The sequence below is a fragment of the Pseudorca crassidens genome, chromosome 7 (assembly GCF_039906515.1).
Source record: "Pseudorca crassidens isolate mPseCra1 chromosome 7, mPseCra1.hap1, whole genome shotgun sequence".
NCBI classification, from domain to species: domain Eukaryota; kingdom Metazoa; phylum Chordata; class Mammalia; order Artiodactyla; family Delphinidae; genus Pseudorca; species Pseudorca crassidens.
The window spans coordinates 49,151,592-49,168,706 of record NC_090302.1 but is presented as its reverse complement, the minus strand read 5'-3'; the positions used below and the strand labels follow the sequence as shown (position 1 = coordinate 49,168,706).

Below are 17,115 nucleotides of genomic sequence, written 5' to 3'. Positions count from 1 at the left end.
TTTTCCTCCCTGATTTCTTATATTTTGATACCATTGAAAGAGAGTGTTAGACAAATTCTCAGCTCAATGAAATATTTATATCATTCATATTGTTCATTACACTGCCTAACATTTAGTAGGAATTATTATGTGCTGGGTACTGAGCTAAGAGCAGGTCTTCAAATTTTCTTATTCATGGTACCCTTAATCTCAGTAATTTTTTTCCTGGTGTCCCTAGACCAAAATATAGCTAATGTTCCATTTATCAAGTAGTGGAGTCCCAACAATTAGTATTTATGTGCTAATGACTTAGTAACCTTTTGAAAAAAATAATATACTTAAACTGAAAGAAAAAATAATATTTCTATCTAATTCTAAAATAACCACAATTATTTAATAGAATTTCTACAGATACAAATAGGGGAATAATACAAAGGGGCAATCATGATGTTATAAAACGGTGATCACTCAAATATGAAGGAAATTCAAAGGAGAGGATGGTATGAAATCAAGTGTTTGGCCCAACTGAAGACAATTCAGGGTATAATTCCATCAGGTGATTTTCCTATTATACTTCCATTGCAGAGGTGGAGGTCAAAAAACCGATTTTACTGTTGTCCAGAAAACCAAAACACTTATTAACTACACTCATATGTCTTCCTATCAAGATGTGTTAGGACATTTTTTCCTCTTTTTGCCATTTATTTGGATTCTTGTTTAGGGTCATATCTTTAGAATTTCTATTAATGTTATTTTGCAACATTTCCGTCGTTAAAGCTTCTTTGAGTCATTAATTTCAAGATAGTTTCATATGCTTATTAATTATCCACTTTATAGTCTCTGATTTAGTTTAAATCATAAACTAGTTCAATGGGGAGTCATTTGCTCATAAAATGAGTAGAGCAAATGTGTCTTCTGGACGATTTTCATTACCTATAAGCCTCCCTGGAGTATTCGGTGGTTTATTAACCATTATCAGAGCAGCCTTAGAGCTGGTAATATGATCTATTTTCCTTAGAACCTGAATATTTGATCAGTTATTTTCTTCTAGGATCTAAAGTCATGAAACTGGTTTCCTCTTTTTCTTGGGCTGTGTCTTGGTTGTTATGGTATTTAACATGATAAGTGACCCATTGTCTTTTTGGTAAATTTAATTGTTATATGTTGCTGTTCATACTTGGGTCTCATCCGTCATTTTAATTCTCCCACCTAGTACTAGTATGAAGGTAGCTTTAGGGAGAGCCTAAGGAACCTTAGGCTTCTGGGCCCCTCACTCTCATAGGCCCTGTGAGTACCGGGAGTAGAATGTTCTAGGTGGGGACGGAAACCAGGTCACCACCAGGAGGCATTTCTAGGTGGGCATTTCTGGGAAATTGCCTAAAAATGTCTCAGAAGAAAGGAACTTGAATCTCCAAGGCTCCAGTAATTTTTGTGAATTTCTTTAAATTTCAAATAAATATTCCCTTTTGTACCTAAATTTGAATTGGTGATTTTGTATTATTTTCCTGAAAGGGGGCCCCTGAGAACAATCTAGGCTTCCAGACCCATACAGCCTGGATTTGCCCTTGACCAGCATTGTTTCACCAGGATGACTCTATTTCTAAATTCAAACTTCATTATTTTTCAGATAATTTTTGAAGCCATTCGGGGAGTGTCAATAAGAAGTGATATTGCCATTGATGATGTTAAATTTCAAGCAGGATCCTGTGCGGGTAACAATATTTTTACAATTATATAAGTTTGACTGAAAAGGGATTTTGCAATAGTCTCAAATCATAAGAATGCAAATTAAGTATTTTCTGCAGTAAAAATAGAGAAAACTATTATTGTCTATTTGTCTTTCCTGACAGAAATGGAAGATATAACTCAGCACTCATCAGGATATTCTGAGGACTTAAATGAAATTGAGTATTAAGGAATGATCTGAATTGGATTAACTAAACAAAGCCATACCTCTCTTCAATCAAAATGAAAAAAAAAAAAGACAAATGAATACTGGACAGTCTTAACCATTTCATAAGTTATAAAATGACTTCAGAGCACTCCTTTTCATTACTTTTGCAAAAAATACTGACTCAGGGCTTTTTTTTTTTTTTTTTTTTTTTTTTTGCATATGACAACTGTTACTAGAAGTACAGGCTGCTGGTTTTGCCTAGATCATTCATCTTAATTTTGGTACCAGTTAAAAATACAAATGTACTATATTGTAGTCATTTTAAAGTATGCAAATAAAGGGCACAATCAAAATGAGATGTGCTCACTTAAATCTGCATTCAGTGAATGTACTGGGAGGAGAATAGGTCTTGTGGGTTTTCTTTTGAAGTTCAAGTATCATAAATATTTTTGAAATAATAATGTGAGGTGTCAGTAATGTCTGCAGAATGAATGCAGCTTTTCACAGTAACAAGTTAATCTAAGAAAATAAAGTCTTATTTTCTATGTTTTATTCATAGAAATGGGGTATTAATTTTTAAATATTTTTACCATATGTGATAACAAAGGATCTTTCATGAATGTCCCAAGGTATAAGTCAGTATTAATTAATGCTGTATTACAAGGCAATGCTACCTTCTTTTTTCCCCCTTTAAACTACTTTTGAAAGTCACTCTGAACACTTGGATAGAAATTGCACTCTTTTTTTGTAAAGCAAGCTTAAAAATGTTTATGTACACATACCCCCAGATTTTTATAATGGGTTAAACAATTTTACTGATTTTTAAAATAAATGTTTTAGTAATATTTTGAGTAATATGAATTCAAGCAGATATACTAGACTACTGCCTTTTATTTACATGTTTAGAAAATTGTATATACATATTTGTATACCCAAACAACTGTTATGAAATTACGATTACCTAATAAAAAATAATTTGAAAATCTCTTCACTAGCAATTAACTTTTTTCAACATTATTTTTCTTTATCAGAATATCTTCACTGTATAACTGCCAATTCTAATTTGAATCTCTCCTCTGCCACACTTAAATGCTTCTTAAGCCTTTTTATGTGTGACATAAGCATTGCAAACATGGATGCAATAATTAATTTTTAAGGAGTGTTTTATTTCACATAATCTCAATTTTCTCCCAAATTTTATCTTATTAGAATGTAAACTCTGTGAAGACAACAACTCTTTCTTGTTTTATTTGCTATTGTAGTTTCAGTACCCAGAAGAATGTCTTGGTATATAGTAGGTACTCAACAAATAAATACTTGAATGAATGAATGAATGAATTTAACCCACCAAACATCCCCCAAAGTGGATCTATTATTATCCCTTTTTATAGATAAGGAAGCCAAGGTGCAGAAAAGTGAAAAAATTACTTAAGATTTTACCACTATTAAGTGGAGAAATTTAACAGTCAGGTCTCTCTGACCCTAAAGCCCAAACCTCTTAATTGCTTTGTGTGGCCAAAAATCCACTGTGCTCATGGATTTGGGAGGTTTTCCCACTCAAGAATGTCAAAACCCGTAAATTAATCTGTAAAAAGCATTATAGCTCCTCAAATGCCACATTACTTAGAAAACAAAAAATACTCCACTATACAAAATAAACATCCTGAAGTTCATGGAGAAAATAAAATAAACTTTTATAGTAAAGCAAAATTTTGTAACTCAAATCCTTTCTATTTATGATGATTAATTACCTATGGGGGGACATCCCTAAACAGAGTTGAAACACTGGGGAAGGAAGATTTCAAGATGTTGACTAATTCATCAGCATATTAGACATTATAATTTCTTCAAAGCATTATTCCTGTCCAGAGCTTAGTTATATTTGCTGAATAAAGAACTGAAGATTGTGTCAGGACCTAACACAGTATGTAGTGCATAATAAGGGATTTATAATATGTGGTGAAGGAATGAAGTCATTCACCAGACTCCTTGCTTACAGATTACATAAATCCATGGTAATGATCATTGCTAACATTTATTGAATACCTATTATTTTCAGACATCGTTCAAAGACCTTTACATGTATTTGCTCATTTAATCCTACAACAATCCATGAGGTAGAGCTAGTGATATTTCCATTTTGTAAGTAGGAAAACTAAATCTGTCCAAGTTCAGCAGCTAGTGTAGGGCTTGGCTTTGTACCTTGATCTGCTTCACTGTTCTTGAAAAAAAGAAACAACAAGCCCAAAACAGAGTCACTCGTGCTAAGCCCCACATCAGCAAACCAAGACTTAGTAGGTAACCTAACTGCAGTTATAACCTCCCCTAGGACTGTAGTCTTAACAGGTCAGTCTGGAATTTTCTGGTCAGCACCAATGAGGTAATCAGCCACATAGGCCCTTCCCATCCCTCACGGGAAGATGAAGTAATCCACTCTCTCCTTTTGCCTTTCCCCTCCTGTCTATAAAAGGCTTCCACTTTATACAACTCCTTGGAGCTCTTCTCTACTTGCTAGATGGGCTGCTGCCCAATTCATGAATTGTTCAATAAAGCCAATTAGATCTTTACAATCGGCTCGTTTGAATTTTTACTCAACACTGCCAAACCTGTGCTGTAATCCTCACAAGACTGTCTCCTGAACTTCCTAACTCTCCTACCAACTCCATCCCCAATACCAAAGGTTCCAAGTTTCCCTCACTCAAGAGGATTTATTGGCTACCAAAATTGCTCTGAAGGTTGCCAAACCAGAGATACTACTTGGAGCACTAGCTTTGGGAAGTGGAGTGGGGAGCAGGGGTTGGGGGCTAATTATTGACTTAGGGCAAAAAGGCAGGAGGTAACTATTACCAATTGTTGCTGAGAAACAACCTGAAGTTCATAGAAGAGAAGAGAGGAAGTGGAAGGTGAGCAGATGAACTTACCCTCCCTTACTCATGCCCCTTTTGCAGGATTCGCTGATTGGATACTTCTCTTCCTTTTCCAGGTTGCCTTGGCCTTCATTTTAACTGTACTTCACCTGGATGAAAATATGGAAGAACGGTAAGCACAGTATCATTTTCTCAGGTTTAGAAATGCCCCAGGGGAAGGCATACTAGCTAATAAATACTGCTTAACCATTTAAACCCAGGCTTAGCATTTATTCCAATTCTCACCTAAACACATAAGTCCTTCAGATGGAAACTACTTTTTCACACAAATTGCCTTCTCTCCTATAAGTTGCTGTCTGGGTTGGAGATTATGTATAGTAGGGAGCAAAGGAGATGCTACTGGGAAAATAGCGACTCTGATGCAAGGTCTGGCTTAACGTGGAAGAAGAAAATGTTTAGCAAAGATTTGTTGAGAAATTTATGCTCCGGGCATTATACTAAGCATGGAGATTGCATGTTAGTGAGGAAAATAGAGATGTAAACCTGTCAGCACAATCAGAGCGCTAAGTTCGATGAGACCAGATGCCCAGGGAGGGTTTAGGAGGGGCATCTGCCAAGGGAGGGCAGGACAAACCTCCAACTGCAGTCTGGGCAGAGCAGTGAGAACCAGCTCTAACACAGTGTTCCGGGTGCCCAATGTCTTCTGTCACTCTCTGGGGGCTAAGGCATGGGTTCTTTGACTTCTTCTCATGCAAGGGACTTGTTTTCCTGTGTGATTTAGCCAGAACGGGGGCTGGTGGAGGTGGGGGGAGGGTTTTTGTACCGGTCATTCTAATATTGTGGCATTTTCAACGTGGATTACTATAAAGAGGGGAAACATAGTGATTAAGTGCACGGTTTCCAGATTCAGGCTGTCTCAGTTTAAATCCTGGCTTTGCCACTTATAGGCTTTGTGACTGAAAGCAAGTCACACCATCTCTGACTCCTATTACTAATCTGAAAAATGGGGCAAATACTTGTCTCTACTTCTTAAGGGTGCTGTAAAGATTAAATGAAAATAATACATACAAGCCCTTAGTGTCTGACACACAAAAGCCTTTCTAGTTTATATTATAAGGGTTGAGTGAAATTTTTGGATAAATCACAGTTATTTTTATGTATCCTTTCTCTACAAAGGAATTGTGAGTTTATAGTGCCATCTTAAGGATAAAGCAACCATATGATTCCAAAAATCACGAAGGATATAAAGATTCTCTTTGGTCCATCAAAATTTCATGGTCTGGAAATCCACACACTAAAAATTTAACTTAAAAATATGTCACTGGCCACTTGGGGCACCTGGTAAAAACAAATATAAAGCTTCTTTGGAAGGCCATGCATTCAACCCAGGCTGTACAAGTTTCCCAGGTATAAAACTGCATGGAAGGACTCACAATCCAAAAGCACAAAACGTTTAGTGAAACAGTCCACTAGAAGCACAAGTCAGCTGCCAACAAACAGCATAATTAGATACCCAAGACTCATGGCCCCCATCCAGCTGTGCCATCACTCTAACATCTCTGACCCTCTTGTCTCCCTCTTATAAGGACCTTTGTGATTATATTGGGCCTACCTGGATGGTCCATGATGATCACCCCATTTCAAGACCTTTAATTTAATCACATCTGAAAATTCCCTTTTGCCATGGAAGGTAATATATTCACAAATTCCAGAGATTAGGCTGTGGGCATTTGGGGGGAGCCATTATTCTGCCTACCACAATTTTCTTTTGCTATTAGGTCAGCTCTCTTTAAAAGGCCAATTTTGGTTTTTCCTTTTCAACTCCTCTATCTGCTTTATTTTCTTATCTGGCAGGCTAAGACATCCAATATAGTGCTAAATAGAAGCAGTGATAGTATCATCCTTGACTTGTTCCAGAACCTGAGAACATTTCTAAACATTTCATCATTAAATATGAGTTTGCTGAAGGTTTCTGGTGTTGCCTTTTATTGGTTAAATGAAGTTTTCTTCTACTCATAGTTTCCTAGAAATTTTAACCATGAATGTGTGTTGAAAATATTTTTTTTCCTGCTTCAATCTTTCTCCTGAAATCTTTCAATATGAAGAATCATATTAATTGATTTGATTGGCTAATATTTAATCACCCTTGAATTCCTGTAATAAACCCAATTAAATAATGACATTTACTTTTTTGAACATTGCTACATATGTGCAAATATGTTCATGAAAAAGAATGACAGAAAATTTTCTTTAATTTCCTTAGAAATTAGGGGATTTAGACAAGGTTAGACTCATAAGATGAGCTGAATGAAAAATCTTCCTTTTTTTTCTATTCTCTGAAAGAGTGGGTAGGATTAGAGCAGTGGCTCTCAACTGAGGGCAATTTTATCCCTTACAGGACATTTGCCAATGTCTGGAGACATTTTTGGTTATCAAAACTGGGGAGATGTTACTGGCATCTAGTGGGTAGAGGCCAAGGATGCTGCTGACCATCCTGCAATGCACAGGACAGCTGCCTCCTCTCCCGCCAGCAAAGAATTGTACCCAGAATGTCAATGGTCAGTGGTGCTGAGGCTGTGGTTTATTTTCTCATTCTGAAGAAATAATCACTCTCCTCATTTTGTATGTGTAATTTGGTATTTTTTCAGAGAGGGCTTCAAAATTTATATAAGCTTCAGGCCCCATAGAACCTGGACCTGGTGGGAGAAAGAGAGGGCACCATATAGAGGAGGTGTGTGTGTGTGTGACAGAGAGAGAGAGAGATCATTGAGTCAAAGCCAATGCTAGAGAGAGGGGGAAAAAGAGAGAAATTTTGTTTAGACATAATTTTCAAATAATCACAGTGACTAAGAAATTGGCCACAAGCAACAATTCCAAGAAACTGAAGGAAAATAATTAGTGTGGTATATGGTCTAGCAATTCTAATTTTTGGTATCTATCCTAGAGACATGCTAGTACACATACATAAAGACATGTCTGAGGATGTTCCCTGAAGCAATGTTTGTAAAACTGAAAAACTGGAAGCAATCTACATTTCAAATCAGTAAAGTAATGGATGAAGTGTGATATATTCATACAAAAACTCTACAGCAGTTAAAAGGGAGCCAGATTTATATCTGTCAACATGGATATATCACAGGAATATATTTTTTAAATAAAAAAGCCGTTGCATAACTATTCTTACCACATTTTTATGTTAATACATTTACATATGTATGCATGTACTACATTGTGTGTTTATATAATACATTTTCAAAATGCACTCACACTCAAAATATTATTACATATTTTCTGTAGATAAAATGCACGTAAATATTGAAATGGCCTTAAAAGGCATTACATTACACACTGAACAAGTGTATAAGAGTAGTTAACGCTGAGGGATAAGGAGTACAGCAACATGATTGAAGAAAAAAATGTCAAGTGTATACTAATTTTATCTGTATTGTTCTAATTTTTAAGAGAAGAATGTGTTCAAATGTTTCATATGTAATTTTTTTAAATAGATTAAAAAAAGATAATGAAATCATGCCAAATTGTTCAGGGTTAATTTCTTTTTTTCTTCCAGTTTTATTGAGATATAATTGCCATACAGCACTGTATAAGTTTAAGGTGTATAGCATAATGATCTGACTTACATACATCATGAAATGATGACCACAGAAAGTGTAGTGAACACCCATCATCTCATATAAATACAAAATATAAAAGAAAGAAAAAAAATTTTTTTCCTTGTGATGAGAACTCGACTCACTCTTAAAAACTTTCACATATAACACACGGCAGTGTTAATTATATTTATCATGTTGTACCTTACATCCCTACTACTTATTTATCTTATAACCAGAAGTTTGTATCTTTTGATCACCTTCATCCAATTCCCCCTCTCCCCACTCCCTGCCTCTGGTAACCACAAATTTGAATTTTTTTCTCTATGAGTTTATTGTTTTTGAAATATAATTGAACTTAAAACTAACAAGTTATGGGAGAGTTCAGCACCCCAGCTTGTGGACATATTGGGATGAAATGTCACTCTCGGTTCCTGATACCAAAGGACTCACTTATTTTATAATTTATGAAGCTGATTTCAGCAGATTTAGCACCATGCTGACAATTACCAACTTTCTTTCCTTTAGGAAGTAACAGGGTGTTAGGGGAAATGTTTGCTCTCCCCCCAGAGGCTCCCAACCCAGCCTGTGCAAGGAGGACCATCAACTTGAAGTTGAGCGTAAATTCCTTCTGGAGTGGTTTAATATTGTTTTCCCAATTTATATCCTCCAAAGAAATGAAGGCCCGTTTAGCTCTAGGCTTTCTATCATGACACATCACAAAGAACACCTGAAACCTAATATTAATTCCTAATTACTTTTTTAATCTTTCAGTTGGTTTTTGTATCCAATAAATGGAAATTTGAGAAAGAGACAAATCTGTTGAGACATTGATCCAGAATATAAAAATGAGTTATGAAAGAGTGCTTAGAGCAGCAGCTGGTATATGGTAAATGCTGTTAGTATTAGCAATTACTACTAATATGATAGCTATTATTACAACCAATTCTAATACTAATATTGCTACACCAAGAAGAAGCAGATATTTTGATTGTTTGCAACTTTTGTATGATGTTAGAAACAAATTTTTAAAAATTAAGAACTGTAGATATAAGGTATTCTTACCGCTAGTAGAACTTGTTTTATGGGGTTTCAGTTCCCTGTGGGAAGGGTGTTCATTCTCTTCAGAAACCCTCATCCCTGCCTAGATCTTCCCCATCAGTTCCTTAACTAGGTTGATGAGAAAGTGTGTATATATGTGTGTGCGTATGTGCTGGGAGCGGGGAGAGGGGGGAGGGTTGTTCCTGGGAGCCAAGGACTTAGGTTTTAGCATCTGATTTCTTCCCTCCCTTTCAAGCCAGGATGGTTCACTTTTCTACTTTATGAATTTACCAAAAGCAAAAGAAATATTCCCTCTCACTTGGTATATAAACCAGAGGAGAGTATTCCTGTTAACCTGTGAAGGTTCTTGTTAGAACTGGAAGAGAAAACTGTCTCAGTCAGAGATGGCCTCAGCGGTGTCCCATTCCAGGCATTGTGCCCCCACCTTCTTGCTATTGCGGCATCATTATCCAAAGCTTGGAGTGAAGCCAAGAAAGAGAACATAGAATATGATATTCTACTGGTGAGGTGAAATATATTTATAATCCTTGACCCTACCCCTGTCTGCCAGGTTTTTGTTTGTGTCAGTTTTAAAGTTTCTGCAGAATTGGAAGGCCATCACTTAAAATGGCCCCTGGTCACTTATTCCTCGGTCAATAAAAAGTTAAATACAGTTGCCTTGCCACATCTATTACCTAGCAAGGATGGCACGATGAATTGAGCTCACGACTGGACTTTAAATCATGGATGTGTAGGATTAACCGTTTTGGCTCACTCATTCATTCATTAGCATCAGATTCTGGTTAATTGATATTCTATTTCCAAAGACCTCCTTCTGCCTCTTTAACACAACCCCTTTCAAGACAGTTTTCACCAGTGGAATTAAAGAAACCAGACGTGGCTGGTTAATAAATAAATGTGTATACCTTTGTGGGTGTATGAAATTGTTAATATTAGGAAGCACTGAGCTAGTATAACCTGCCAGTGTCTCTCTGGTTCATGCTAACTTCCAGTCATAGAGTCCAACAAAAGAGGATTATTTAAATCTGTTTGATGGAATACTATATACTACCCTATACTATATAGTTACCTAAAACTGTGTTACAGAAAAATATTTAATGGCATAGAAAGATAATAAGTGAGAAAAAGGGGGTTAAATAACAGTATATATAATTTGTGCAGTATAATCCTTTTTTTTTTTTTTTAACAAAAGGGCCATAACATACATATACAAGGAAAAAAGATATCAAAACATACACCAAAATCTTAACAATGATTAGTCTGGGTAAAGGAATTATGAGTAATTTTCCCCTTTGTGTATGTTTTTCTCTGTGTTCCCCAAATTTCGGCATTTAACACAAATTGTGTTTGCGAAACCCAGTAACATTTTCCTTTTCAAAGGATGATGGTAGAGTATGACTGGCTGACTGTCTAGACAAGAACTCATAGTGTGTGTGCATTCATGGGGTCATCACAAGTTCAGGGGCTCTTTCCCAACTTTCAAGTTTATGAGCACAATTTGAGTAGTTCACTAAAGAACTAATGATGATATAAAATGATTAGATATGTTCCTTGCTCTCAACTCTCATTACACCTACATTATTTTTCCATTAGGATAGGTTTCCCTAAATGTAATCATTTCTTCAAAGAATTTGACTCTTCTAAGGCTCTTGAAGCAGGGTACCAAGTCACTTTTCAAAAAATTTGTACTAGTAATGTAGCAAATGACAGGATAGTGCCCTCCTAAACACTATTTTTTAAATTATTTCCTGCCTTTTGAACAGTTATAAAGGTATTCTACTTTATTTTAATTTGTATTAAAATTTTCTAATAACAAGTTCACTTTTTTTAAAAAAACTTATTCTACTTTTCTTTGGTTACAACTTTTAGAGAGCACAGATTTCAGTTGTGTGAGAGGAAGAAGCAGGAGCCTGGGAAAGGAGCATTTGTCCAGGAGTCAGGAATCAGGGTTCTACTGCAATAGCTTCCTCAATGGCCTCCCCACTCCCATGCTTGACCCTGTCGAATCAGCAGAGTGCTCACTTAAAAACTTTAATCAGATCACGTCTCTCTCCTGCTTAAAACCATCCAATGGCTTCCCATTGCTTTTAAAATAAAATGCATGATGGGCAAGGCTCCCCTAAGCAACCTTGCTCACTTCACTGCAACCACGCTGCCTTCCCTTCGTTCCTCATTCCAGTTTCCCACCTCAGAGTCTCTGTCCTTGCCTGGAATGCTCCTTTCTCATTTCCACACCTGGCTCGTGTTCCTTCAGGGTTTAGCTTAAATATCACTTCCTCTGACAGGCCTTTCCTGACTCTCCATCACATTCATTCTGTTTTTTCTTCCTGGGACCTATCACCGCCTGAAATTATCCTGATCATATGTAGGTTATCTTGTTCTGTTCCTGTCTCACACACCAGAACGTAAGCTCTGAGACATGCAGCATTGACTGGATCCCTTAGTACCACAGCCCAGCCTCTCGTAGATTAGACATTATTAGTTGAGTGAGCGAAGACCTATGTAGACCTCAGGGAACCTCATCTTTAGTAAGGGAGTTAACTAGATAAATGTGAGTAGGTTTAAGTGGAAGCACCCGCTCAATGACGCCAGCGGGGATTTCTAGAAACCTCAGGCGAGGAAGTCTTAATAGAGAATTAGGGAGCGAGGGGGTGGAGAGTCAATGAGGAGAACCTTTGCGGTGTAGTCGTTCCATCTGTTGGAGAGCGCAGGAGACCCTAGCGCGATGTTTTAGGGGAGAAGCAAGCACAGAGCCATTTGAAAAAGTCTTTTTTTTCTTTTGTGGTTTTTTTTTTTTTTTGGACACGGAGACCTGATTGAAAGCAAAGTAAGAAGACTCGCCGGACTCCAAACCGGCGAGTCCCGGCGCACTCGGGACCCCGGCCCACCCAGGTACCACCGCAAACGCCGCCCTCCGTCCCCTCCCGGATCTGTTTCCTCGGAGCGCTGAAAAGTCTTTCAAAATACTAAATGCAACTGACATCTTTTTCTGAGTTAAAAACAAACAAAACCTCTGAAAATACAGAGCAGAAAATCCCGTATCCGCTTTCCGCGAGTTCCCAAACCCCGCCGCTCTATTCTCGCCGGCTCAGGTTAGGCCCTGCACAGGGCGGTGGGAGGGGCGGGGTATGCCCGCTGACGCTACGGGCCTGGACTGCGCAGGCGCGGGGCGGGCTCGCGGGGGAGTCGCGCGCCGCTCACTTCGCGCGGGAGTGGGGCGCTGGAGCGTCGGAGCTGCGGGTCTGTGGGAACGGAAGCCACGGCCAGGAAGAGAGGCAGCCAGGATGGCGACTCCGAGCAGGAAAACGTCCACCCCAAGTCCCCTGGCCCCCAAGAGGGCTTTCCCGAGAGATCCCTCGTCGGAAGTCCCGAACAAGAAAAAGAGTTCGGCCCCACCGGCGGCGCTGCCGCCACTGCCGCTGCAGTCGTCCGGGCCTTTCGTTGAAGGCTCTATCGTCCGCATCGCTATGGAGAACTTCCTGTGAGTGGCCGGAGGCCGTGCCGCGGCGGGGGAGGCGAGCGGGCCCGCACACTGGGGGCGCGGGCTGAGTGCGTGCGGGGCCGGGTGGGTGGATGTGTGCCTGGCTTGTGCGTCTGACAGTAAATTCTTGCCGGGATTGCCGTGAGGATATTTACTTGTGGGCCGTGGAGATCGACGTGTGTGTTGATGCGGTAGTCGTGTGTGTAGTGTGTTACGGTTTTTAAATTCTTAATGCCAACGTTGCTTGAAGGCGTCATATGGCGGGCCTTGGAAGTAGTAGGAATTAGATCTCCGCCCGCTGGGAGTAACGGCCTAGAAAGGTAGGACATAATCTGTAATTCACAAAACTATGCGTTCTGGGAACTTAGAGGCTGCAACAGTTAAATCAGAGTGGCAATGATGCTGCGGCAGATACGTGAGGACTAGGCAGTTGCCAGGTGTACAAAGATGGTGAAGGTTGTTCTGGATGGAGGTTGAAATGTACAGGAACACTGAGCCTTACTTTCAGTTGTTGCGCCTCCCAACAGACCCTTGACTCCTTTAAATCTGGCTTTCTTCCCTGGTTCCTTTCTTACCCTTCAGACAACTAACCATAATACTCACTTTAGAATTGAGTAAGCATGTTCTAACACAAATACCGTGTATCCGTTTAGCACCTTGGAGTTCGTTTGATCAAGGCCTTTTTTTTTTTTTCTTTTTTTTTAAGCTTTCACAGAGCGGTGTAGGGAAAACAGAATTGCAGTAACAATAGGAACATTTTTTTTCCCAAGCATCTATCATGTGCCAGGTATAGAAGTAGGTGCTTTATTTACACAGTGCCCTCATTCATTCCTCATAACAACTCTTTATATCACCTCCATTGATAAGCTTAGAGAGGTTAATTTGCCGACGTTTACACAGCTAATAAGTAGGTGAATTGCTGTTTGAATCCAAATCAGGAAAGATAAATATAATTAAATGAAGTACCTACCATAATAATGTATATGCGTCATGATGCCGTGCGGGCACAAAGGATGAAATGATTAATTTCGTCCACAGTTGTGAGAAGGGCTTTGTACTGAGGGTTATGAAAGTCTTAAGGGAAGAGCAAGGAACTGCCTGAAACAGTTTGCTATATTGGGGAGATTTCCAATATTTTAGTATGGCTAGAACATAGGATGTGAGCTAGTATGTGGACAGAGTAGATACTGAAGATGTAGACAGATGTTGAGGGTCTGTGTTTCCTTTGCTGAGGAATTCCAACTTTATCCTGTAGGCAGCCAGGATGCATTTTAAGCAGGGCATGACATATGATTTATATTACTTTGGAAGCAGTGTGAAGGATGATTTAGAAAGGGTGCAAGATTGTAGGCAAGAAGGCTTTTACAATATGAAGGCAGAGATGATTAGGGTTTGAACCTAGCAGTGGGAAGTAGGATCAGAAAGAAGAGATTTGACAGGATTTGGCTGCAGATTAATTGTGAGGCATGAGAGTAAGGGAGGAATGGAGCATTTTTCTCAAGTCTCTGCCTTGGCAAGTTGGTCATATATAGTGCTATGCAGAAGGAGCAATTGGGGAGGATAATAATAAATGCCTTTTGGATCCTGTGAATTGAAGTTTCCTGTGGGGCATCTTAAAGATCTTTTATAGTCAGTAGTTTTAAGGGTTTGGAGCTTACAGGAAAATGTGAGAGGTGAGAGACTTGAGAATCATGCATATAGGTGATTGTTGAAATTGCAGAAATGGTTGAGATTGCCCAAAAGGGAATATAAATAGGAATAGAAGGCTGAGTACGGTGTCCTGGAGGAATGACAACATTTAAAGGTGAGCAGAAGAACTCACAGACTAAGAAAGAACTGTTCAGGAAAGTAAGAGGAGAACCGTGGGAGAGTATTATCAAAGAAGCCAAGGAAAAAGAGCGCTTCAAAAATATCATCTGCTACATTGAAGTCAGATAACAGGACAGAAAAGAACCTGCTGCATTTAGCAGTTAGGAAATCTTTGACACTTTGAAGTAGTGGAAGCAGAAAACTTTGCAGTCATTGAAGAATGAATGAGTGTGAGGAAGTAAAGCTTGGATGTGAAGAGGAGAAAGAAAAGGTAGCTGGAAAGTGCAGAGCTAGGGGAGGTTTTGTTTATTTTTACAATGAGAGGACTTTGAGTTTTAGGAATGAAGTAGGAAGAGTAGGCTTAGAGAACCGAAATGGCCTGGAAGAGGGTAGTCAAAGGAAGGATTCCTGGTAGTTAACCAAGTCGAATGGGATCGAGAATGGGGGGAGAGATTTCTAGGCAGAAGGAATAGCATGTGCAAAGGCTTGGAGAAAGAAGGAAGCATAAGATAGTCAAGAAACTGAAAAATTCATTATAGTTAGAATATAGAGGTCTTATTAGAGAATAGGGGAAGGAGATAGAAAGTAGAAAACAATGAGCTAGAGCTAAGTTATGAAGGGTCCTATTTTTTCTTTTTCTTTTTTTAAAAAAACTTTATGTATGTATGTATGTATGTATGAACGTATGGCTGGGCTTGGTCTTCGTTGCTGCGCGCGGGCTTTCTTTAGTTGTGGCGAGTGGGGGCTACTCTTCGTTGCAGTGCACGTGCTTCTCATTGTGGTGGCTTGTCTTTGTTATGGAGCACGGGCTCTAGGCGTGTGGGCTTCAGTAGTTGTGGCACATGGGCTCAGTACTTGTGGCTCGCGGGCTCTAGAGCACAGGCTCAGTACTTGTGGCGCACGGGCTTTGTTGCTCTACGGCATGTGAGATCTTCCCGGACCAGGGCTCAAACCCATGTCCCCTGCATTGGCAGGTGGAATCTTAACCACTGCGCCACCAGGGAAGTCCTTCTTTTTCTTTAAAACAAGTTATTTCAGATTTGCTTGTCTACCAACATGATTTGGTGATTGATTGGATGATGGGCGGGTGGGTAGTGTGGATAGAGGTGAAGGAGATGGTAAGAATCAAAGATGATGCAAAACTAATGCCTAGGTTTCTGACTTGGGCAGTGAGATGAATGATGATATCCTTCACTAAGAGACTATAAGAGTGGTTTTAGATGGAAAAGATGGTGGGTTTAATTTTGAATGTGTTAAGTTTGAGGTGACTCTATCCAAATAGAGTTCTTGAGGTGGGAATTCCATCTATATAGGTCATCTGGACTGACTTTCAGCATATAGATGCTACCTGAGGCCATGGAGAATACATGAAGTACTAGGCAAAGTATGTAGACTGAGAAGAGGGTGGGCCTCTGACATTAGCTCTTTCAGGGCGAGCTCAGAGCAAAGGGAACTCACAAAAAGGGAATTCCCAGTAAACATATTTTAGAGTCAGAAAGGTTTTTTAAAATGCAGAGGCTTGGGCTTCCCTGGTGGCGCAGTGGTTGAGAGTCCGCCTGCCGATGCAGGGGACATGGGTTTGTGCCCCGGTCCGGGAAGATCCCACATGCTGCGGAGCAGCTGGGCCCGTGAGCCATGGCCGCTGAGCCTGCGCATCCAGAGCCTGTGCTCTGCAACGGGAGAGACCGCAACAATGAGAGGCCCGTGTACCGCAAAAAAAAAAAAAAAAAAAAAAATGCAGAGGCTTTATTTTGTTTTGGGCAGTTTTTCCTGTTTATAATATTTGTGTGTATAGTATAGGCCAGAAATTCTCATGCTTCTTCCTGTTGTATTTATTGTTTGCTTAAATACCAGTTGCATTACTATTTTAGTAAGACAGTCACACAGAGATTTCACATCAGGAAATTCCAGTATTAATAGAATGGGGCTTCATGTGTTGGGTTAAGAAGTTCCATGTCAGATACTTTTCCAGATGTCTGAAATTCCCAAACTAGTTTTATTTTAGCCGTTGTAAAGGATTGCTTTAAGACTCAGCTGTTACTAGAATAAAGCTTCTGAAAAGATAGATAGATAGGTGCTGTACAGAGATGTGGGGTTGGAAACCTGCCAGAAAATACCTCTCTTTACCACCTGTATTTATTTTATTACCACATGGCATTTCAGAATTGTTAATTTGTTTGAGTGTTAAAGTTAAAGTGTGCTTGGTTAAATTATTTAAATACTTAGCAGTAACAGGCTAAGGTTTTTTTTACTCTTGGGGAATTAGTTGGCAGCTAACTGAAACCCTGTGGGAACAGGACATTATTTATGGGTTCCAATTCAGAATATTCAAAGACAAGGTAGAAGGATATCTGAGTCAGAGTTCACTTCACATTTTGCCATAGCTGTCCCGGAGTACTAATATGGATTAGATGC

General features: G+C 39.2%; 2 protein-coding genes across 6 annotated transcripts in view; both read left to right on the top strand.

Moving 5' to 3' along the window:
• Window positions 1-2,860, top strand: part of MAMDC2 (MAM domain containing 2) — a 183,052-nt gene extending 180,192 nt beyond the window's left edge. For all 4 annotated transcript variants that reach the window (XM_067744190.1, XM_067744192.1, XM_067744191.1 and 1 more), the window contains 2 exons: window positions 1,607-1,691; window positions 1,830-2,860. In XM_067744190.1, the coding sequence (XP_067600291.1) occupies window positions 1,607-1,691; window positions 1,830-1,894 (150 nt within the window). In that variant the 3' untranslated portion in view covers window positions 1,895-2,860. The remainder of the gene's footprint in view (window positions 1-1,606; window positions 1,692-1,829) is intronic.
• A 9,737-nt stretch (window positions 2,861-12,597) lies between these two features.
• SMC5 (structural maintenance of chromosomes 5) overlaps window positions 12,598-17,115 on the top strand; it is a 111,846-nt gene continuing 107,328 nt past the window's right edge. For both annotated transcript variants that reach the window (XM_067744188.1, XM_067744187.1), the window contains exon 1: window positions 12,598-12,891. In XM_067744188.1, the coding sequence (XP_067600289.1) occupies window positions 12,695-12,891 (197 nt within the window). In that variant the 5' untranslated portion in view covers window positions 12,598-12,694. The remainder of the gene's footprint in view (window positions 12,892-17,115) is intronic.